Below are 21,696 nucleotides of genomic sequence, written 5' to 3'. Positions count from 1 at the left end.
GGGCTCAGATGTCATCACTCTTCGTTGACCCGCCCTTGGAGGAGGACTTAACCATTCTTCCATTCCCCACTTGCCACTGCAACATCTCTTGCTCTTGTTATCAGTAAGGAGTCCTAAATTTACCAAATCCCCTTTCTGTTGTAATAAGCCATTGGGCCCACCTAGAACATTTACTGCTATGCTTTGTCTATTACAGGAGGTAATCACAAAAATACCAGTAGTCTAGATCAGCTTAAAAATATATATGAAATGAGCCGGCATTTTTTAACTTAAAAAATTGAAAATGACTTTTTAAAGTGCTGGCCTCGAGTATTAGTAAGAGTATGAAAATAAGCATTATTCAAATTGTTATAATCTTACTGAAGGGCAACATGGCAGCACTTATCACACTTTTTAAAATAGGGTGTTATTTTTGGAGTTCTGCTTCCAGGAATTCATCATAAAGAAATAATGGAAAATGAAGTATGGTGGAATGATTAGAGGCTTCACTCAGTGGTCATGCAGACCTGCTTTGCATTCTGGCTTTACCACCAATTTGCTGTGCAGCCTTGAGGAAGTTGCTTAGCCTCTTACACCTTCAGTTTTCTCATCCGGAAAAAGAGGGTGACGATAATTCCCATCTCACTGAGTGATGCAAATTGAATGGGAGAATTCATATAAAGTGGCTATCAAAGTGCCTTAACTAAGTGGTCAGTAAACACTGGCTATTAAATATAGAAGTTTCATGTATAAAAGTAGCATTTATAGTAGTGAAAAACTAGAAAATCTGTAGCCCTTCAGTAATGAGGGAGTTGTTACATTACAGTCCATCACATTGGAATATTTTGTTATGACTAAAAATTATATTTTAGAAGATGATTTAAAGGAAAATATTCACAATAGATTATATTAGGGTAGGCCTAATATTATTATTTATTTATTTATTTTTAAGACAGGGTCTTGCTCTGTCGCCCAGGCTGGAGTGCAGTGGCACAGTCTCAGCTCACTGCAGCCTCCACCTCCCAGGTTCAAGAGCTTCTCCTGCCTCGGCCGGGCGCGGTGGCTCAAGCCTGTAATCCCAGCACTTTGAGAGGCCGAGACGGGCGGATCACGAGGTCAGGAGATCGAGACCATCCTGGCTAACACGGTGAAACCCCGTCTCTATTAAGAAATACAAAAAACTAGCCGGGCGAGGTGGCGGGCGCCTGTAGTCCCAGCTACTCGGGAGGCTGAGGCCGGAGAATGGCGTGAACCCGGGAGGCGGAGCTTGCAGTGAGCTGAGATCCGGCCACTGTACTCCAGCCTGGGCGACAGAGCGAGACTCCGTCTCAAAAAAAAAAAAAAAAAAGAGCTTCTCCTGCCTCAGCCTCCCAAGCAGTTGGGATTACAGGCACCCACCACCACGCCCGGCTAATTTTTTTATTTTTAGCAGAGATGGGGTTTCGCTATGTGGGTCAGGCTGGTCTTGAACTCCTAACCTCAAGCAATCCACCTGCCTCTGCCTCCCAAAGTGCTGGGATTACAGGCATGAGCCACCGCACCCAGTAGCCTAATACAATTTTTAATGTATTTATTAGCATTGAATGAGACTGCAAATACTTTAAAGTGTTTGGAACAGTGCTTGGCACAGTGTTTGGCACATGGTAAATGCTCAACAGATATTTATACATACACACAACAATGTTATAGATTTTTTTCTTGTATTTTTTATAAAAACATTTTCTAGTCAGAAAAAAGTTAAAGAATAAAGATTGATTAAAAGTAGTATGGGGTGGAATTATGACACTAATTTTCTATTTTATGTTCTCTCTGATGTCTGTATGCTTAAATAGACATTTAAGTAAATTTTAAAATATTTATATTTGAGGGTAGTGTGGCAGGAAAGACTCACAGACAGGCAGTTTATTACTACTGGCAAATTACAAGTTAATATAGGGCTTCACATAAAAAAAGCACATATACTTATTTCTCCAAAAAAACATACCCACGTCACCAATAAGGACAGGAAAAGATATTCAACATCTTTACTATTAGGGAAATGCAAATCAAAACCGCAGGGAGTGAGATACCACTTCACACCAAAATACGGACAATAATAAATGTTGGTTAGGATGTGGAGAAACTGAAACCCTTCTTTGTGGCTGGTAAGAATGTAAAATGGTATAGCCACTGTGGAAAGCAGTTTGGCATTTCCTCAAATAATTAAACATAGAATTACTATATATTAATAAAACTACAGTTAATATCTATCATATTCTTGGAGAAAAACATGCATTACCATATATGACACTGTAATTCTACTCCTAGGTATATACCCAAGAGAAGTGAAAACACATTCCATACCAAATCTTGTATGAGAACATTAATAGCCACATTATTTATAATAGCCAAAAAGTAACACCTCACCTGAGGAAAGGAAAATGTGGAATATCCATGCAATGGAATGTTGGCCATAAAAAAGGAAGGAACTATTAATACATGCTGTAATGTGGATGAACCTTGAAAACATGCTGATTGAAAGCAGTCAGATTCAAGGCCACATATTGTATGATTTCATTTATATAACATGTTCAGAATAGGCAAAACAGATTAGTGGGTACCAGAGGCTGGGGAGGAGGGAATGGGGTATAACTTGTAATAGGAACAGGGTTTTGTGGGGTGGTGAAAACGTTTGAAATTAGATAACAGCAATGATTGCACAATTCTGTGAATATATTAAAAAACACTGATTTTTTTTTGACTTCAGAAATGATTCTAAAGTACATTAGAGAGAATAAAGCTTAAAGAATACCTGAGAAATTGTTAGGAAAAACGATAAGGAACACTCTACCATTAGATACTTAAATGTTTAATAAGACAGAATAATTAAAATTGTGATGCTATTTCAAAAATAGACTCAGTAATGGAACAGAATATAAAGTCCAGAAACAAATTCCAATACATAATATGTACATATTCATTAATGATGAATATGGCATTTCACATAATTAGAGAAAGGTTTCCTTATTCAATTTGTGATGCTGGTAAAATTGATTGACTTTTTAGAAAATAGAAAGTTAGGTTTTTTTTTTTAATCTAAAATACCAAATTGAACTTTAAACGGAATAAAAACCTATATGAAGAAAAAGGAGACTCACATTATGCTAAGTGAAATAAGCCAAGCGCAGAAGGATGAATATTGCATGGTGTCACTCATAGGTGGACTCTAAACAAGTTGAACTCATGGAAGTAGAGAGTAGAATGGTGATTGCAGGAGTAGGGTTATGGTAGGGAATAGGGAGTTGCTGGTTAAAGGGTACAAAGTTTCAGTTAGGATGAATAAGTTCTGGAGGTCTAATGGTAGAACATGGTTAATTAGTGTTAATAATGTATACCTAAAGATTTCTAAGAGCGTTATCTTAAATGTTCTTATCACAAAAAATAAAATAACCTATGTGAGGTGATGGATATGTTAATTCACTTGATTTTGGTAATCATTTCACAGTGTATACATAAAAACAATATGCCGTACATCATATATATGTATGTATGTGTGTGTATATATATATGTATGTATATGTGTGTATATATGTGACATACACACATATATACATATATACACACACATACACATATATACACACACACACACACACAATTTTAATTTGTCATTTACACTTCAATAGACCTGAGGGAGAAAAGAAAAAAAAGAATTTTACTTGACTCCAAATCTTTAAAAAAAAGAAAAGAATTTTAAAAATCAGTTGCAGTAATACACTGAAATAATATTTACAACACATATGACAAATAGAGACTTAGTATCTTTAATATGTAAAGACCTCTTACAAACTCATAAGAAAAATAATGACTATCACAAATAGTAAATTAGACAATTCATAAAAGTAGGGAATTAGGCAAAATAGGCAGTTCATAAATGAAGAAACAAAGGAAAAGTAATCACACAAGAAAAGATATTTAGATGATAATTAAGGAAATGTAAATTAAAATGAAACATGATTCTTATTAAATTAGTGAAGATTAAAGTATTGATGATGAATTTAGGAAATAAGCATTAACATGTACTTCCAATAGGAGTATAAATTATATGGCCTTTCTGCAGGGCACTTTGACAGTATGTGCTAAGAACCTTATAAAGTTTTTTTCTTTGTTCCAGCAAGTATATTTCTAGAAATTTCTCCTAAATAATTAGATATGTACATAGATTTATATATGAGTGTTACTTATACAAGAGTAGAAACAAACAGGGGAATGGTTAAATTCTGATAATCCTGAGGGTGAAATATTTTACGAGTTAAAAATTATAAAATAATATTTAATGCCATAGGAATATATTTATAATTGAAGTGGAATAAAATTAGTACAAAAGAATATCCCAGATTTTTGTTAAAAATAAACTCTGTGCATGTGCATACATAGAAAAAAACCTGAAAGATTTGTTTTATGCCAGAATGTTACAAGTAGTGATCTCTGGCCAACAAAATAATGGATTTTTGTTTGCTTTTTTATGTTTTTCCGTATTATTGGAATTTTCTATATTGATCATTTTGTATTACTTTTATAATCAGAAGAAAGCCCAAATGTTATTTTTAAAAGTTTACAGGACCTACAGCATATGTATTTTTAGTAGTCTTTCATTTTTAACACGTTATCCCTCTTTTTCATAGCCCTGCATCTGCAGTTTTCTTGTAGTTTATTTACTCACTTACTCATGTTTTCATACGGAAATAGGAAAAGGAAGATATTTAAGGTATATCACATAAAGGTCATTTATCCCATCAGTACCGTACATTAAAGCCATATCTTTATATAGTAGCTTTAGATCACTTAAAAGTTAATTGGATCACTTAAAAGTAATTGCTGTCTTTTTAAAAAAAATCATTCCCTATATCTTTATATCTTTTTATTCTAACAAGAAAATGCCCTGAAATTCCAGTTAAAGTTTCTTCTTTCATTTAATATGCATCTTTATATCTTAGGGAAAAGAATACAGTGGATTTTCTCTTTACAAGCCTAATAATTTTTTTAAGAAAGTGATTTTGTTGAAAATATATGTATATTTTTTTCCTTTTTGAGATGGAGTCTCGTTTTGTCACCCAGGCTGGAGTACAGTCGAGCAATCTTGGCTCACTGCAACCTCTGCCTCCCAGGTTCGAGTTATTCTCCTGCCTCAGCCTCCCAAGTAACAGGGACTACAGGCATGCACCACTGCGCCCGATAAGTTTTGTATTTTTAGTAGAGACAGGGTTTCACCATGTTGGCCAGGCTGGTCTCCAACTCCTGACCTCAGGTGATCCGCCAGCCTCCCAGAGTGCTGGGATTACAGGCATGAGCCACCGCACCCAGCCAGAACATCGTTTATTTATGTGCCATTTTTGCCTCAAAATTAAATAATAAACTGCAATTTTATACATAGAAATATCCAGTTAGAAATAATCTAAATGTTTTTCATATTATATAAGTTCACTTTAAATAAGTAGAGTACTCTTTTCAATCCATACTAAGAAGCCATGCCAAAATAAAAAAGCTGCTGTATTATAGCCAGAATGTTCTACAGGTTTATTTTTCAAAAATGTAATAAACGTAAGATTAGTTTTTATTTCAGGTAGGAGTTTATCTGGTGCTATTTTTTGCTCGCCTTTTAAAATCAAATAAAGATACTGTTTTCCATTTCTCAGAGACTTGCCAGCTCTAACCTCTGTAATAAATTTAGGTGGCTGTGAATAAACTCATTGGAACTTAAAGGAGATGTTTAAAACATATCACTGATACAACTTGACTGTCTTGGCTGGAAGTAATCTTACTCCTTTATACTATTCGCCTTATTTATTAAATTGTTCATTCATTCATTTCATAAAATATTTATGTATCCACTCTGATGTCAGTAGGTATAGGAGGATTGAAGTATCAAATAGGAATGAATAAATATCTTAAAGCCCTCACTCACTGAGTTTAATGGGAATGAAGAGATGCACTGAAATTCTTTAATAAATGTGATGCAATACATAAGTACTGTGGGGGTTCAGGAAAAGGAAAGATTCCCGGGGAAGAAAAATGGTGTAAGAAATGGAAAAAAGATCATGGTACAGGAGAAGGCATTTGTCTGGGACCTTTGACAGACAGGTAAAGGTGGCATTCAGCATTACGCTGTCTATATTGTTAACTGTTCACAAATGTGTATCTTTTTTCCTTAGCTGGTCTGAAAATCCTCTGATGGAACGTGGTAGGCACTTGATATACCTTTCACTGATTTATGTTTGCTACCTGTCCAAGACACTCTCAAATAAATTATTTTTGCATAAGTGCTGCTTTTTAAAAAAGCATTTCATTTGAAATTCTTCAGTTTGCAAGATATTGGTATCACAAAGATTTAAACAATTTACTGCTGAATTTTATTTCATTTCTTTTAAAACCCATTTATTATTGTTAAATAAGTTTGAGACAAATAAAGTCACGAGCTCTTGAAACATTCTTATTATTAGTGCATCATGTTTTTCTACTAATCCCTTATAATTAAGTAGTGAACAAGACAAACATGGTCTCTGCCCTCATGGCACTTATACTGAAGAACAAATAATTTCACTGAGCCTATTGTTGAAGACAGAATAAGTTAGATATTATACACATTTATTAAATGTAAAATAAAGTTTATATGAAAGTAATCTGAGTTTATATTTTTCCTTTTACGTCAGCATTACTTGTAAATGAATACCCTAATGCTCATCATTATTTTAGAATTTGTCTTTCCTTCTCTGTGTGTATCAATCAGAATGTGAGTAGTCAAGGTCTAAGGGAAGGAGGACAAATGAGTTCTTAAATTCTTTAATCTTAAAAAAAAAAAAATCTATCACTTTTATATGGGGAAGAGAAAATTTGCATGTATTAAGCTTCCACTAAGTGAGAGCACTGTGCTGGACATTGTGTACAAAATATTGGTAAGAATGGTCTTGTCAAAAAAGGAACAAATCAAAGAGAAATCAGAGGCAATAATGGAGAAAGAAGAACCTTTCGGAACTCTTCTTCTTACTTCCCTTTTTTCTTCTTACAAGATTCTTCTTGATGAACTGTCTTCTACTAAACACTGGGCATCTATGCACGTTTCAGACCACAGTGGATTTCACTACCGCCAGTTTTTGCTAAAGTCTTTGATTAGCCAAACTGTGATAGACAGTTCTGTGATGGAGCAAAATCCTTTGAGAAGTGAGCCAGCGCTAGTTCTTCCAAAAGATGAAGAAGCAGCAGTTTCAACAGAGGAACCAAGGATTAATCTTCACCATCTTCTAGAAGAAGAAGTTGAATTCAGCACTGATCTTATTGATTCCTACCCAGGACATGAAACCCTTTGGTGTCATAGGTAAGAAAAGGGAAAATCTATTTTCTACACAAAACTATGCGTGTCCTCATGAGAGCTGCAGAAGGTGTTAGTTACACCTGATTCCTGCCTGCTTGGGTAAACATGGTCATCTGATTGTTGAGCTTTGCCTGAGTGAATACAAGAGGTTTTGTGTTACCATCTCATCATCATCATCATCATTAATAAGAGCTTGCTTATGTAGATCTCTGCCTGCAGCTTAGGATGGTGATATTCAGCCTTGACTGTGCAGTAGAATAACCTGTGTTAGTTCCAAAATAAAACAGAATCAAAAGTTTTTGGACTCTTTCCTTGGAGATACTAATACTTAGCATATCTAGGATGAATTGCTGCCATCTCTCTCTCTCTCTTTTTTTTTTTTTTTGAGACAGAGTTTCGCTCTTCTTGCCCAGGCTGGAGTGCAATAGCACAATCTCGGCTCACTGCAATCTCTGCCTCCCAGGTTCAAGAGGTTCTCCTGCCTCAGCCTCCCGAGTAGCCGGGATTATAGGCGCTCACCACCACACCTGGCTAGTTTTGTATTTTTAGTAGAGATGGAGTTTCACCATGTTGGCCAGGCTGGTCTTGAACTTCTGACCTCAGGTGATCCACCTGCTTCAGCCTCCCAAAGTGCTGGGATTACAGGTGTGAGCCACCATGTCTGGCCTTTTTTTTTTTTTTTTTTTTTTTGAGAAAAAACTCAACACATAATATTGATGCACAGTCAGGATTGAGATTTGATTAGACCCCGAGAATAAGGTATGCTTTATCATTTTTCCAACCCTGATGGTCTGCAAATTAACTTACCTGAAGTATAATCTCTTGACACTTTTTGTTTAAAGTGTAAGAGAATTTACCTTTGAGAGAGGGGAAAGTCTGGTAGCAAAGAGTGAAAAAGGGTTAGCAACCTATCCACTTCAGTTGTGAGTACATTTGACAGTATGTTGGAATGAAGTCACATATGTGACCCCTTCCCAGCTTCATTTCTTTTGGATCTTCCTTTATTTGGAGGCGTCTTCATCTTCATAAATACAGATTCTACTTTAGGCCATAGCATTGTATTTGTAAATGAAAGACTTGCCTGCACTAGGCAGGAAGGAGGTAGGCATTCTTTAAAATTGCCTATTTCTAAAGTTACTGAGATTTTCTTTCTTTCTCCAGTCTAGTCTGTCTTGTAGGTTATTTGAGGAGACCTGGTCAGCTGCTTTTCCTTACTAAATATATTCAGAACAAAAGATTATCTCCCCTCTTTGGCACCTTCATTAGTAGAGAATGCTCTTTTTCTCTTAAAACCAAGTCACTTATTTCATGTTTTCAAGAGAGAAGATAGATCTTTTAAGCTACTGGCATACCTCAGAGATATCACAGGTTGAGTTCCAGACCACTGCAATAAAGTGAATAAAGCAATAAAGTAAGCCACACAATTTTTTTGTTTCCCAGTGCATATAAAAGTTACTTTTACATTACACTGTAGTCTAAGAAGTGTGCAACAGCAGTATGTCTAAAAAAAAAAACTATGTATCTTAATTAAAATACTAGATTGCTAAAAAATGCTCAGGATCATCCAACCCTTCGGCAAGTTGCAGTATTTTCCTGGTGAAAGGTATTGCCTCAGTGTTGGTGGCTGCTGATTGATCAGAGTGGTGGTTGCTGAAGGTTGGGGTGGCTGTGGCAATTTCCTAAAATAAGATCGCAATGAAGTTTGACTCTTCTTTCATGAAAGATTTCTCTGTAGTATGTGATGCTGTTTGACAGCATTTTGCCCACAGTAGAACTTCATTCAAAATTGGAGTCCTCTTAAACCTTGCTGCTGCTTTATCAAATAAGTTTGTGTCATATTCTAAATCCTTTGTTGTCATTTCAACAATGTTCATTTCACAGCATCTTCACCAGGAGTAGATTCTATTTCAACAAAATACTTTTTATTTTGGTTCATCCGTAGAAAGCAACTCCTCATCCATCCAAGTTTTATCATGAGATTGTAAGCAATTCAGTCACATCTTCAGGCCCCACTTCCAATTCTAGTTCTCTTGTAATTTCTACCACATTTGCAGTGACTTACTATACTGAAGTCTTGAACTCCTCAAAGTCATCCATGAGGGTTGGAATCACCTTCTCTCAGAGTTTTGTTCATGTTGATATTTTGACTTTCTCCCATGAATCACAAACGTTCTTAATTGGTATCTAAAATGGTGAACGATTTTCAGAAGGTTTTCAATTTACTTTGCCCAGATCCATTAGAGGAATCACTATCTGTGGCAGCTATAGCCTTATGAAATGTATTTCTTAACAAGACTTGAAAGTTGAAGTTTTTCCTTGATCCATGGGCTACAGAATGAATGCTGTGTTAGCAGTCATGAAAGCAACATGAATCTTTTTGTACATCTCAATCAGAGCTCTCACATGACTAGGTGCATAGTTAGTGTGCAGTAATATTTTGGAAGGAATCCTTTTTTTCTGAGCAGCAGTTCTCAACAGTGGACTCATAATATTCAGTTAACCATTCTTTAAATGGACATGCTGTCAACATATGTCTTTTCATCCAGGCTTCGTTATTCAGTTGATAGAACACAGGCAGAGTAGGCTTAGCATAATTCTTAAGGGCCCTAAGATTATTGGAATGGTAAATGAGCCCTGGCTTCAACTTAAAGTCACCAGCTACATTAGCCCTTACCAAGAGTCAGACTGTCCTTTGAAACTTGGCATGGATTTCTCTCTAGCTATGAAAGTCCTAGACGGCATCTTTCAATAGAAGGGTATTTCATCTACATTGAAAATCTCTTGTCAGTATAGCTGCCCTCATCAGGGATCTTAGCTAGGTCTTCTGGATACCTTGCTGCAGCTTCTACATCAGCATTTGCTACTTCACTTTGTACTTTTATGTTATAGAGATGGCTTCTTTCCTTAAACCTCATGATCCAGTCTCTGCTAACTCCAAACTCTTTTTCTCCAACTTCCTCACCTCTCTCAGTCTTAGAATTAAAGAGCATTAGAGCCTTAGTCTGGATTAGGTTTTGCCTTAAGGGAATGTTGTGGCTGATCTGCTCTTCTATCCAGAACACTAAAACGTTCTCCATATCAGCAGTAAGACTGTGTTTTGCTTATCATTTGTGTGTTCACTGGGGTACCACTTTTAATTTCCTTCAAAAACTTTCCTTTGCATTGACAACTTGGCTAACTGGTATGAGAGGCCTACCTTTCAGCCTGTCTCAGCTTTGGACATGCCTTCCTCATTTAGCTTAATCATTTCTAGCTTTTGATTTAAAGTGAGAGATCTGTGACTCTTCCTTTCACTTGAACACTTAGAGTTCATTGTAGGGTTATTGATTGGCCTAATTTCAATATTGTATCTCAGGGAACAGGGAGGCCTAGGGTGAGGGAGAGACATGGGGGATGAGCTGGTTGGTGGAGCAGTCAGAACACACACATTTATTGGTTCAGTTTACCATCTTATATGGGTGTGTTTGTGACACCCCAAAATAGTTATAGTAGTAACATCAAAGATCGCTGATCACAGATCACATAACAGATATAATAATCTTGAAAAAGTTTGAAATATTAGGAATGTTACCAAAATGTGACACAGACAAAAAGTGACCACCTTTAGTTGGAAAAATTGTGCTGATAGACTTGCTTGACACAAGATTGCCAAACCTTCGGTTTGTAAAAAATACAATATCTGGCCTGTAATCTTAGCACTTTGGGAGGCCCAGGAGGGTGGAGCACAAGGTCAGGAGATCTAGACCATCCTGGTTAACACAGTGAAACCCCGTCTGTAGTAAAAATACAAAAAATTAGCTGGGCATGGTGGTGTGCGCCTGTAGTCCTAGCTACTCGGGAGGCTGAGGCAGGAGAATGGTGTGAACCCGGGAGGCGAAGCTTGCAGTGAGTCAAGATTGTGCCACACTGCCCTCCAGCCTGGGTGACAGAGTGAGACTGTCTCAAAAAAAAAAAAAAAAAAAGAGCAAAGCATAATATAAACTAGTTGTGCCATAGGCCAGTTGTCTACTGCTGACTCATTGTCATTAAGCAGCTTATCTGGCCTTTAAGTTTTACCCCTTGTAAAACTGGTACATTATATGCTCCCTGTCTGCTTCAGAATATGCAAGGAAAATGAATAGAATTCTCTTTTAAGGGCTTAGAGTTGCCAATGTGAATGATGAGATATAACAACCTAGAGCTTATACAGTTCATTGTACATAGATGTGCCCCCACTGAATTGAAATTTTTGGAGATTAGGCACGGGAATCTTCATTTTTAACAAACAATTCTAGGTGGTTCTAAGGGCAGGAGAATTGCTCTTCTCAAAGGGAGAACAGGAACTGTATCTTTTAACATGTTTTGCTCAGAGCTCAGCACATCCCCAGTGCATGTGGATGTTTAAAACTGTAGTTGGTGATGGATTTAGGGTAAAGTTCAGTTGAGTTTTAGGGAATAAGACCCCCTACAACAGATACGTTATTTTTATTAAAGTATTTGATAGAGGCCACAGATTCAGCCTCTAAAGGAACTGTTCAGTCCCCTTATTTCTGAATCACTTTTCTTCCAGGATATCAATGAGGTTCATTTTTGGTTTTGTTTTATATTTATAATTTGTAGCAGAAATAAGACTATCACATATTTCTAATTTTATGTTATAGTTACCATAGAGTACCATCTCCAAGTCATCGTCATCTCAGTAAATGCTTATGAAAAACCTTAGGACCGTATTCTTTCTCACAAACAAACCTGTAAGCTGGGGTTATAAGACTTTCTTTGTCCAAATATCCTGGAACATCATTGCTACTGTTTTTCCTCCTTCCCCTGTATAACTTGGTTATGAAGTGGACAGTGAACTGAATACTGTATGTTTTGAAATTGCAAACTTTTTTTTCCGGAATGTGAAAAAAATGTGATTTTCTTTATTCTCTTCCTTCCCCTCTCTATCGCAGGCGGCATATTTTCTACCTTCAGCATCACTTAAATGGTAGGTTTCCTCACAGCATGACCCAGTTGTCACCTGCAGACAGCCCTGGGGGGACTTTGAGTGACTTGCACCTTATCCCAGCAGGCTCCCAACTGTCTCAGGCAATGGAAGTGGATGGACTGAATGACTCTAGCAAGCAAGGCTATTCCCAGGAAACCAAACGCCTGAAGCGGACACCAGCTCCAGACTCTCTAGGCCTAGAAATGGAGCACAGGTTCATTGATCAAATATTGTCCACCTGTCGGAACGTGGAGCAAGCCAGGTTTGCCAGTGCATACAGGAAATGGCTGGTTACTTTGAGTCAATGAAAGAGGTGAATTAGTCCTACAAGGTTCCCCTTTTAGTGCAATATTGCTTTCTTTTATTATTTACATAGTTGCATGAACTGTTTACTATTATTGGCTAACCATATGTTCTTCATCTTTAGGTTGAAAGTCCATAGTAAATCTTTCATTTTATTTATTTTGTTAATAACTGGCATTCCTGTGGGGATAAAATAGTTGTATAGTTCCTTCGTGCTAAACAACGTGTCTTAAATTTTCTGTTGAACTTCTCACCCTTTGTATTTCTGTAAGTGGGGCTTCTCATTTGGTTTTCCTGATTGGTTCACATACACACCTCTACCCACCTCAGTCCAATTGCTGCATAGGCAAATTATTTTAAAAATTAAAAATTTAAGGCCTAGGCAGGAGGATCGCCTGAGCCCAGGACTTTGAGACCAACCTGGGCAACATAGCAAGACCCCATCTCTACAAAAAGTAAAAAAAAAAAAAAAATAGCTAGGCATAGTGCTATGCACCTGTGTTCCTAACTACGCAGGAAGCTGAGGCAGAAGGATTGCTTGAGCCCCAGGTGTTTGTGGCTATAGTGAGCCATGATTGCACCACTGTACTCAGCCTGGGCAACAGAGTTGAGACCCTGTTTCTAAAACAAGTTGAAAATAAACATTTATGTTGCAGTTCAACTTAAGAATGTTGGTATGAATGCTGAAATGTTGGTATGAATGCTGAATAACTTGATGTAATTGTTTTAAGAATCAAATGGCTAGATGGGTGAATGTGTAAAAATATAAACTAGTTCTCTTTCTCTAGCCTGTTCTACCCAATTACCAAAGTCAGAAGTATTGGAATTTATATGAAAAAAATGCTTCCAATGTAATCCATTTTTTAAATGGTTATTTAAAAAAAAAAAAACTAAGAGTTTATGTAATTGCAGTAAAGGAAAATTATTTTTATTGCTAGTTTTGATAGATTTTTACCTCAAATTTGGTATATGCCAAAACACGTCAGTCCTTATACAGTTGATTTTTTTTTCTTTCTGAAAACCTGGAATGCTGTTTTTAGCTATTACTACTTTTTAATTTCAAATTTACTTATAACAAATGGGAGAAATATATAAAGAAATACATCCATAAAAATCTTCCTTTTTAAAAATCTAAATTATTGAGGATACACTATGGAGACTACAAAATTATCATGAAGTGACTATTAAAGTTTAACTGGCAAATGCCAGGGGAAGGGATAGTATGTGCAAAACAAAACACTTTTATACTGAACTTAATCAGGGATGAGGTACCAAAGTATCCACATTATAGCTGTATCTTATGTTTTCAATAACAAGGGCTGAGTTTTTCAGGTAGGTGGGGTGAGGGTGGGGAATGGGCCATGTAATGTCTGCTTTCTTATATTTGCCCTTTTGTAAATGGTCTGTGTTTCTTCTTTTCATATACTTTCTGTTTTGCCAATCCATTACATATTTTTTGTCACTTTCATGTGTCATTTTTGTATATCTTTCCTTTCTTACTTCAGGGGTGTGTCTTCAAGATTTCTACCCCCTATTTGCAATGAATTTCATACCTCATCTAAAATACATTCATATACCAGAAATATCAACAAGAGTGGCCCTTCTAAAGGTTTCCCTAATGATGGAAGCTGTCAGTTGTCCTATCTCTGTGCAGAATGTGAGTAATAGTGGCAGAAATAAGTGTGACAACCATGCTTTGCCTGTTGTGCTTTTTACTGGCTAGGTGATTTGCAAAGTGGGGATAAAGATGTAGGGAAAATAAACCTCTCTGTCTCACTGTTATAGAAAGCCTGGACTTGAGTTAGGTACATCACCTTAAAGAAGCAGAAATATGTCCTTTTGTTGGGCATCCTGGTTTTGTTGAGTGGCAGACTGTTTAAGTGAGTGAGACTTAAGAATGCCAGAAACCGTTGTCTAGCCTGGCCCCAGTAGACAGAATTTGTTCTTCTCTCAAGTCAAAAATTACCTTTTTGTAGCTTTTATATTATTTAGATGAAAAAATGCCATTAAGAACATAATTCCATGGCCCTTTGTGTACAAAACATATTTTGAATCAAATACCTCAAGGTCCACCTAGACCTCTATGGATAAAATCATAAGTTTATGATTTTTAGCTCCTGTGAGGGTTTGGGGGCAAACTACACAGAAAAGACATGGGTGGTTCAACCCATTCCACTAAAATATGTTGCCAGATTCTGGCCGAACTCAGTATTACCTTTTTTCCTAAAAATCATTTTTCACATTTTGAGTAATAGGGCTTATTATGCTTTGATGTGAAAAAATATCAGGAAATGAGTGACAATACCCTATGAAACACTAGCTAAATTTTTATAGTGCTCCATGCCTTTGTGTACCTTCCACTGATGATCTTGCCCATCTTTGGTGTTAACTATTTTCATATCTTCTAAGGCTCTTAACCCACTCTTTTGAAGCCGTGCAGTCCTTTAATATGTCTTGGTTTCTTCCTAAAAGTTTTAAGTAGAGAGCAAAAATACAAATATCCAAAGGATACTGTTAGTATGTAACTTTTGTGTGCTGCTTTATTTCTAGAGTTTGCATTTTTTAATTGTTCATTCATAGAAAATCCTAATATTACCCTATATGGTTGTTTTTTTTCCTAAGTGGTTAATATTTAAACCCGCTAGCTGTAGCATGATAATGTCTTTGACTGAGCTCATGTAGTAGAAAGGATGTGTCTATTTTCTGGGACTTGTTAGTCTTTACTTATTTTTCTATAACTAATTGTTAAAAGGAAAAGATGGCTTATTGACATGTATTTCATTAAACTTTCACTGAAAGAACAGTGGGTCATCGTACCATACTGTGGATTAAGAATACTACTGACAAGCAAAAAGCATTAAGCTCTGTAACTGTCTCCACCACCACCTTCACCCCACTTTTAGTGTACCTTAGTGTACTTTAGTGTACCTGTTTTGGCAATACGGTGTTTTTCAGATTCTACTTGTGCCCTGCACATTGTGAGGACTCATTAAATATTTATTAAATTAATGAATGACTAACAGAAGAAGAGAAAGATTGTTTGGGAGTGATAAGAATGAGTGATGATTGAGAAATTGATGGATTAGTGCAATGGATTGTGAATGAATGATGCTTTCTAGTTTCGTAATACGTGGGAAGTGCTATTGCCTATAGAATAAGTTGATTTAGACTTTTTTTTCTTCATTTCATTACCTTGTTTAAACTTGTTAAATCCCAGCCAAGAAATGCAGCTCTGTAATTGTCAATTAACTGTACTATAACATATACTAAAAATTGTAGAGCTGAAGAACCCACTTGCATTAAGAACACCACTTTCTGTTCATTTGCGGTATTAGAGGACAGATCCTGCACACAGAGGAGAACTGCTTTTGGTCATCTGAAGAAATTCTTTGATTTCAGTGACTTACTGATCTGTACCTGTGCACGTATCATCATTTTATGCTTCTCCTTGTTTCCCCACAACTTGAACTGTGACTCTTTCAGGTATTTCTTAAATCGGTGTGAGTCACTTTGTAAGCTTAGGGATTTGATACATATTAATGTCCCCTTTGTCTTCTCTAGGTTTTAGCATTTTATTACATCTTAAGAAACTCTGGGCCCAGACTTTCAGTCATATTTCTTATTCCTATGGTACAGTTCTCACTTAAAGGCTTAATTATTAGTAGGGTTAAATACATACAGGTTATCTCTAAAAGTACTTAAGTTTTCAAATAAGGGCTTATGTGATACAAGATATGGAAACAAAAGTTTTTGGATTTTTATGCAGTAGTTTGCAGGAAAGCAAATACATAGTAGATCATATGCCACTTAGGTATGTTCAGGTCATGCCAATTTATTCTTGTTAGGCCACACACACATGTATGTGCGTGTAAAAAGAATTTTTAATATTGAAGCAAACAAATTATCAGTTTAATAATTTTCTGTTATATAGCACACGATGGCAGATACCACCTACTGTATAACAATCTAATAATCCCTACCCTAGTTCCCCTGAGTTATAGAAGATGCTAAAGATTTAGTTGTAAAGTTGAAGTAACATGATTTTTTTTTCTAAAAAGCTGTTTTAAGCTAACTATTATTTTGCTATTGGAAAATTATATTTTAAAACTTAAAGATATTTAAAGTGTGCTAGAAAATTTGAACCTGATAACAACTGAACCTTTTGTCTTGAATAAATTTCTCAAATAGAACTGTGCAAACCCTAGCACTTTATGTGTTGCTGCCTCCCCACACCTAGGTATGCTCTGTAATAAGCTCCCAGTTAATGGAGAGATGTGTAGAGGCACTGGGAAGTTAATGAAGAAGAAAAATCAACCCCAAGAATTCCTTATTGTCACATAGTGTCTTTTAAAAAATAACTATAGGACTGTGTTAATTTGAGTGCCTTTCTTACTTTTTTGGGAGCAAGATTATATTTAATGTTTAAGAAAACAGGATGGAAGTTTTATCAAACAGTTGATTGTGGCCCATTGTTTTATTTATTCCCATCGCTAGGCATGGCCCCATAGGGTATTTTATCCTTCAGTGAGAGACTGATATAAGCAGGCAGGATGCTTTGATTATTCCATTAGTTATCATTTTAAGGACCCTACCAATATTTAGTTCTTTCTTTCTGGCAACTAATGTTTTGGGGGTTGGAGGCATCCCATTTAGAGGATGGTGTGTGCACAAATAGATTAGTCTGAAACCTGTGTCCAACGGGAAACAGTGGCACTCTGCCCTAAAATAAAGGCCAGAACGTTGTCCTAAATGAATCCTTTGCCTTACTTTAGGACCTTCCTTCCCTCTCAAATTCAGGCATAATGTAATACAGTTGAAAGGGTGAAAACAGTACTTGCTTTCTTTCAGATACTGGAGGAAAAGAAGTAAATGCGTAGATGAAATTTTAAATGTATCATTTTATCTGTTTGTATCTGGAGAAGGAAGGGATAGGAATTCCATATTTCAAGATAGCAACTATAATTTCATAGAAATATATAGCTAAAGATTCCAAAGTGCTTTTACAGAGAACTGTTGAATAATATATTCCTAAAGGGCAGCAATATGCCATGTTCATGGTGAAGACAGAAAACCAGTGTATCAGTTGTGGATCTTAGGTGGGAGAGGAAACCTCAGGCTCCCAACTTTGACTTCTCTACTCTCACCAGGCCATGTTAACACTGTAAAACCAAACTCTTTGCTAAGAACAATACAGGGCAGTAGTTTAGTCTGCTGATGAAACTTTGTGCTTCCAAGAATATTAGCTATATATAATTTGTGCTTTCTGGACAATAGAATGGTCCAGAAGGCTAACCCTGACATTACCTTTATTAGTCTGTTGTTATTCCTCAGGGTGTAGAAGATTTAGTAAATTTAGGACAAATTTTATATTCAGTGACAAAAAGCAAAGGCAAAAATATGCTAAATATATTATTAGCTCTTAAATTTTAGTATAGATTGTATTTTTTATAAACTATTACCAGTACAGTAGCTAGTAGATATTCTGTGACTGCCTCGTTGTTCATCTTGCTGCTTTGGTCCCTATGGCTCTAGTATGAACATTCTTGTGTCTTCTGTGGAAATGATTTCTGTATTACAGTTCCATCTTTGGTAGAGGTGGGAATAATTGTATTTTGTTTTCATTGACATCATTCTCAACTTTTAGAAATACTGTTGAGGAAAATGATTACTGTTGGTTTTCAAATTGACAACTATTTTGCTTCCAAAGACTTCAATTTCCCTCTGTTTTATGTGTAGACTTCATATATGTTCAACACATTGCATACTGCTTTGCACATTGTAGGAATTCAACAAGTCAGAGTTTATAAAAGCTAGAAAGATAAAACTAGCTTAGCTGTCTTATCATCATTGTCCATATTCTTAGCTTTGGGAAAAATATACCATTTTGCATAAAATACATAATCAGTTTCAAATGCACAAGGCAAAGATATACAGTTGCACAACATTGCAAGTGAAATTTACAAAGGATTTTTATTTTTGTGTATGCTCCTATTTAAAGTGCTCCTATTTAAAGCAGTTTTCTTTATTAGAGCAACATCTTCCAGCAAAGTTAGAAACCTAACATAAGTGCTCATTTGCCCAAATTAACGAGATAGTTACGTAAACTTTTCATATTAAGTCTTTAGTCATTTACAAACAATAACATTCTGGCTTTTCTTCCATACCTTTAAGGAATCAGCCTTAATTTTATGTATGGCAGTCACTTTCCTCAAGGTACTATGCAGCACACTTTAGATTGCTTATTTATCTTTATAAGGTGATACATAATAAATTTAGGTTTATTTGTCACATAATCTCATATGTTCAGATGTTGATTCAAAGAGCATTCTATTAGAAAAGTTTGTAAATTATCCTCCCTTACAAATACTATTTCATCTTGCATTTGGAGCAGGTATTTTTTTCTTATTAGTTGAAGACTGGGTACAGTTATAGTAGATGCTCAATAAATGCTTAGTCAGTGATTGATCTAACATCAAACTAACAGCTTTCAGAAAGGAGACTGTTGACATCTTTTCACCAAGGAGTATATTTGTAGAGTAATATATGTGTGGAATTTTAAAATTATATCATTTGACATGATTTATGAGGCTTATTTAGGCTGGAGTTAGTAACATGTAATAAAAATATTATTTATACACAACATAGTTGAAAGATAGGAGATGTGAAAGTTTAAGTAGTATTTTCTTATGCAAGGCATATTAATAAATGTAATTAAATGTCTTAAGCAGTTCGCTGAACTCTAGAGAGAACTACTGTAGTCTTCTGCAATCAGTCTCTGTATTGGTATATCCAGTACTATCGGGGTTTAGGTTCTTTTTATTTTTCCTTAAATCTTACTTGTTTCTAGCGTCTTAAGAGTGGTACTGGTAAAATGTGAAGTTACAATAAACTTCTGCTTGTTTTCTCCGAACATCTTTGGCATGAGGGAGAACTTTTTATGAATGATACAGTAGTTTCAGCATCTGTTAATTTGTGGTTTTCAAAGCATTTTTGACCAAGTTTACCTAATGTAAAAAGATTAAACAGTTTTATAAAACACAAATAAACATTCCTACTTGAACTGTGAGGAACAGAGTGTATAGTACAAATGTAATTAGGCATTGCCTCCTGGCAAGGTTCTTGATGCATGACTATGATGCTGGCTGCTGACTGAGGTGAGCACTGTGAGTATTGTATTTTGGCATATGTTGTTTTTAGGAAAATAATGGAATGCATTCTTAGATTAACTTATTGTTTTTGAGTTAGAAAAAATAAAAGACAAGGTATTATAAGTATGCCAAATATTTTTACACTACAAAAGATTTAAAAAGGAGAGGGAGAAAAAATATCAAAGGCCAGTTATGATTTTTTTAATAGCGTCTAATTTTTTTTTTTTACTCAAATTTTTTGGACACTAGTCAATTGCATAATTTAACATGGAGGAGCTTTCATTTAAAAGAAGTTCTCAGCTACTATATTCTGCCATTAGAATTCACCATGCCTGTTAATTTTACATTGCTTGAAAATTTAAGTTAGCTGCCATCAATATTGTTTTAAGATTTTCTTATAGTTTATGTTTAAATGGAAAAGTTACGTATATAATCTGTGGTGCAGGGTCAGGCCTTGGCCATTAAAGGTAAGTTTGGCTAACTTACTTTACTGAAGAGACTAATGGTCTTCCCTCTGTTGCACTGCTATGTTTCTTGATCTATTTTTCCCCAGTATAAACAGTCTACATTGAAGTCCTTTAGCTCTCTCCATATACTAATTGACATTTGTTAAGGATTCAATATTTTGTGAATTCTTTTTTCACTTAAAATGCATATCTTGCAGAGAGATAAGAGTGAATTTTGCAATAATTTATATGCAGAGTGTGCTTATGGGTTTCTGGGAGTTCGAGTTAGTACCCCAGAGTGCTTAAAGTATGATGCTAAATTCTAAGGCTAATATAATGACTATAGATTGTCTATATCCACACTGTTCAATAGAAATATAATGTGAACCACAACATAATTTTTAATTTTCTAGTAGCCATACTAAAAAAGAAGCAAAATTAATTTTAATAACATTTTATTTAACCCAGTATATTAAAAATGTCATTTCAACATGTAATCAATATAAAAGATTATTAATGAAACACCTATCTTCTTTTTCTTCCATACTGAGTCTTAGATTTGAGTGTATTTTGTACTCGCAGCACATCTCAATTCTGACTGGCCGCATTTTAAGTGCTCAATAGTCACATATGGCTAAGGGCTACTATACCGGACAGTACAGATTCATAGAGTACAAAGTATGACTTTATTTTAACTTTGGAGATGGTGAGGTAGGCATGTATTTATGGGACTTTACAAATTCAAAATAGTTAGAAAAGCATCTAATAGAATTATCCGCTTGTTTTCCTTCATCTTCATTTTAATATGCTCTAGAAGTAGGATGAACCTGTTCCAATTTGCCAAGCATTATTTAAGGAGGAATAATTCCATACCATGTAAAATACTGTGATATGCTGATTATAATACATTATTAACAAATTTTCAAGTTGCGTTCACTAAATTCTGTCCTGTTTCTTCAAAATAATATAGCTTAAATTGCATGTTAATTGTATATCTTACCTATTTTGTTTTTATATTATTCTTACAATATAATCATGTATATTAGCAAACAGCCCTGGGATTCTAATCTTCCTCTGCAGCTGTCTTCCAGGACTTACTGGCACTTATTACATTGTGATAAGTGTCAGAAAAGTAGAATAAAATAAATCTTTTTCCATTAGATTTGTTCTTATGTGACCATGTACCAAGCCAGATATAAATTATTGTATTTCTGTAGAATATGGAAAATAGTGTTTGTCTTACCTTTGCTAAATGTTTGCAATTTCTAAGTAAACCTTTCATCTCCTAAAATGAGTGTTAAGTGTGATTTTGTTTTTACTTTTGGTGCTTTAAACTTGAATCTAGTCTACCAAGCTTTCCATTTTATTTGCTTTGATGGTGGTAGGGAGGTGGAGGTGTAAACTGTTGTGTAAATGAAACCAATAACTTTATGACCTACATTTGTAGAAAGAATAAAAATGCCACTATGTCTAGAACATAAAAGAAATGTCAAAAACAAATTAGAG

General features: G+C 35.4%; 1 protein-coding gene across 2 annotated transcripts in view; it reads left to right on the top strand.

Moving 5' to 3' along the window:
* Positions 1 to 21,481, top strand: part of PTAR1 (protein prenyltransferase alpha subunit repeat containing 1) — a 50,504-nt gene extending 29,023 nt beyond the window's left edge. The window contains exons 6-8 of one of the 2 annotated variants that reach the window (XM_025360177.1): positions 7,026 to 7,330; positions 12,259 to 12,293; positions 12,375 to 21,481. In XM_025360177.1, the coding sequence (XP_025215962.1) occupies positions 7,026 to 7,330; positions 12,259 to 12,293; positions 12,375 to 12,601 (567 nt within the window). In that variant the 3' untranslated portion in view covers positions 12,602 to 21,481. Of the gene's footprint in view, positions 1 to 7,025; positions 7,331 to 12,258 lie in introns of both variants that reach the window. The other variant, XM_025360178.1, reaches the window with a different exon arrangement.
* Positions 21,482 to 21,696: the final 215 nt, after the last annotated feature.

This window comes from Theropithecus gelada, chromosome 15 (genome assembly GCF_003255815.1).
Source record: "Theropithecus gelada isolate Dixy chromosome 15, Tgel_1.0, whole genome shotgun sequence".
In the NCBI taxonomy this organism is placed as follows: Eukaryota; Metazoa; Chordata; class Mammalia; order Primates; family Cercopithecidae; genus Theropithecus; species Theropithecus gelada.
This window is presented reverse-complemented; position numbering and strand designations above follow the sequence as displayed.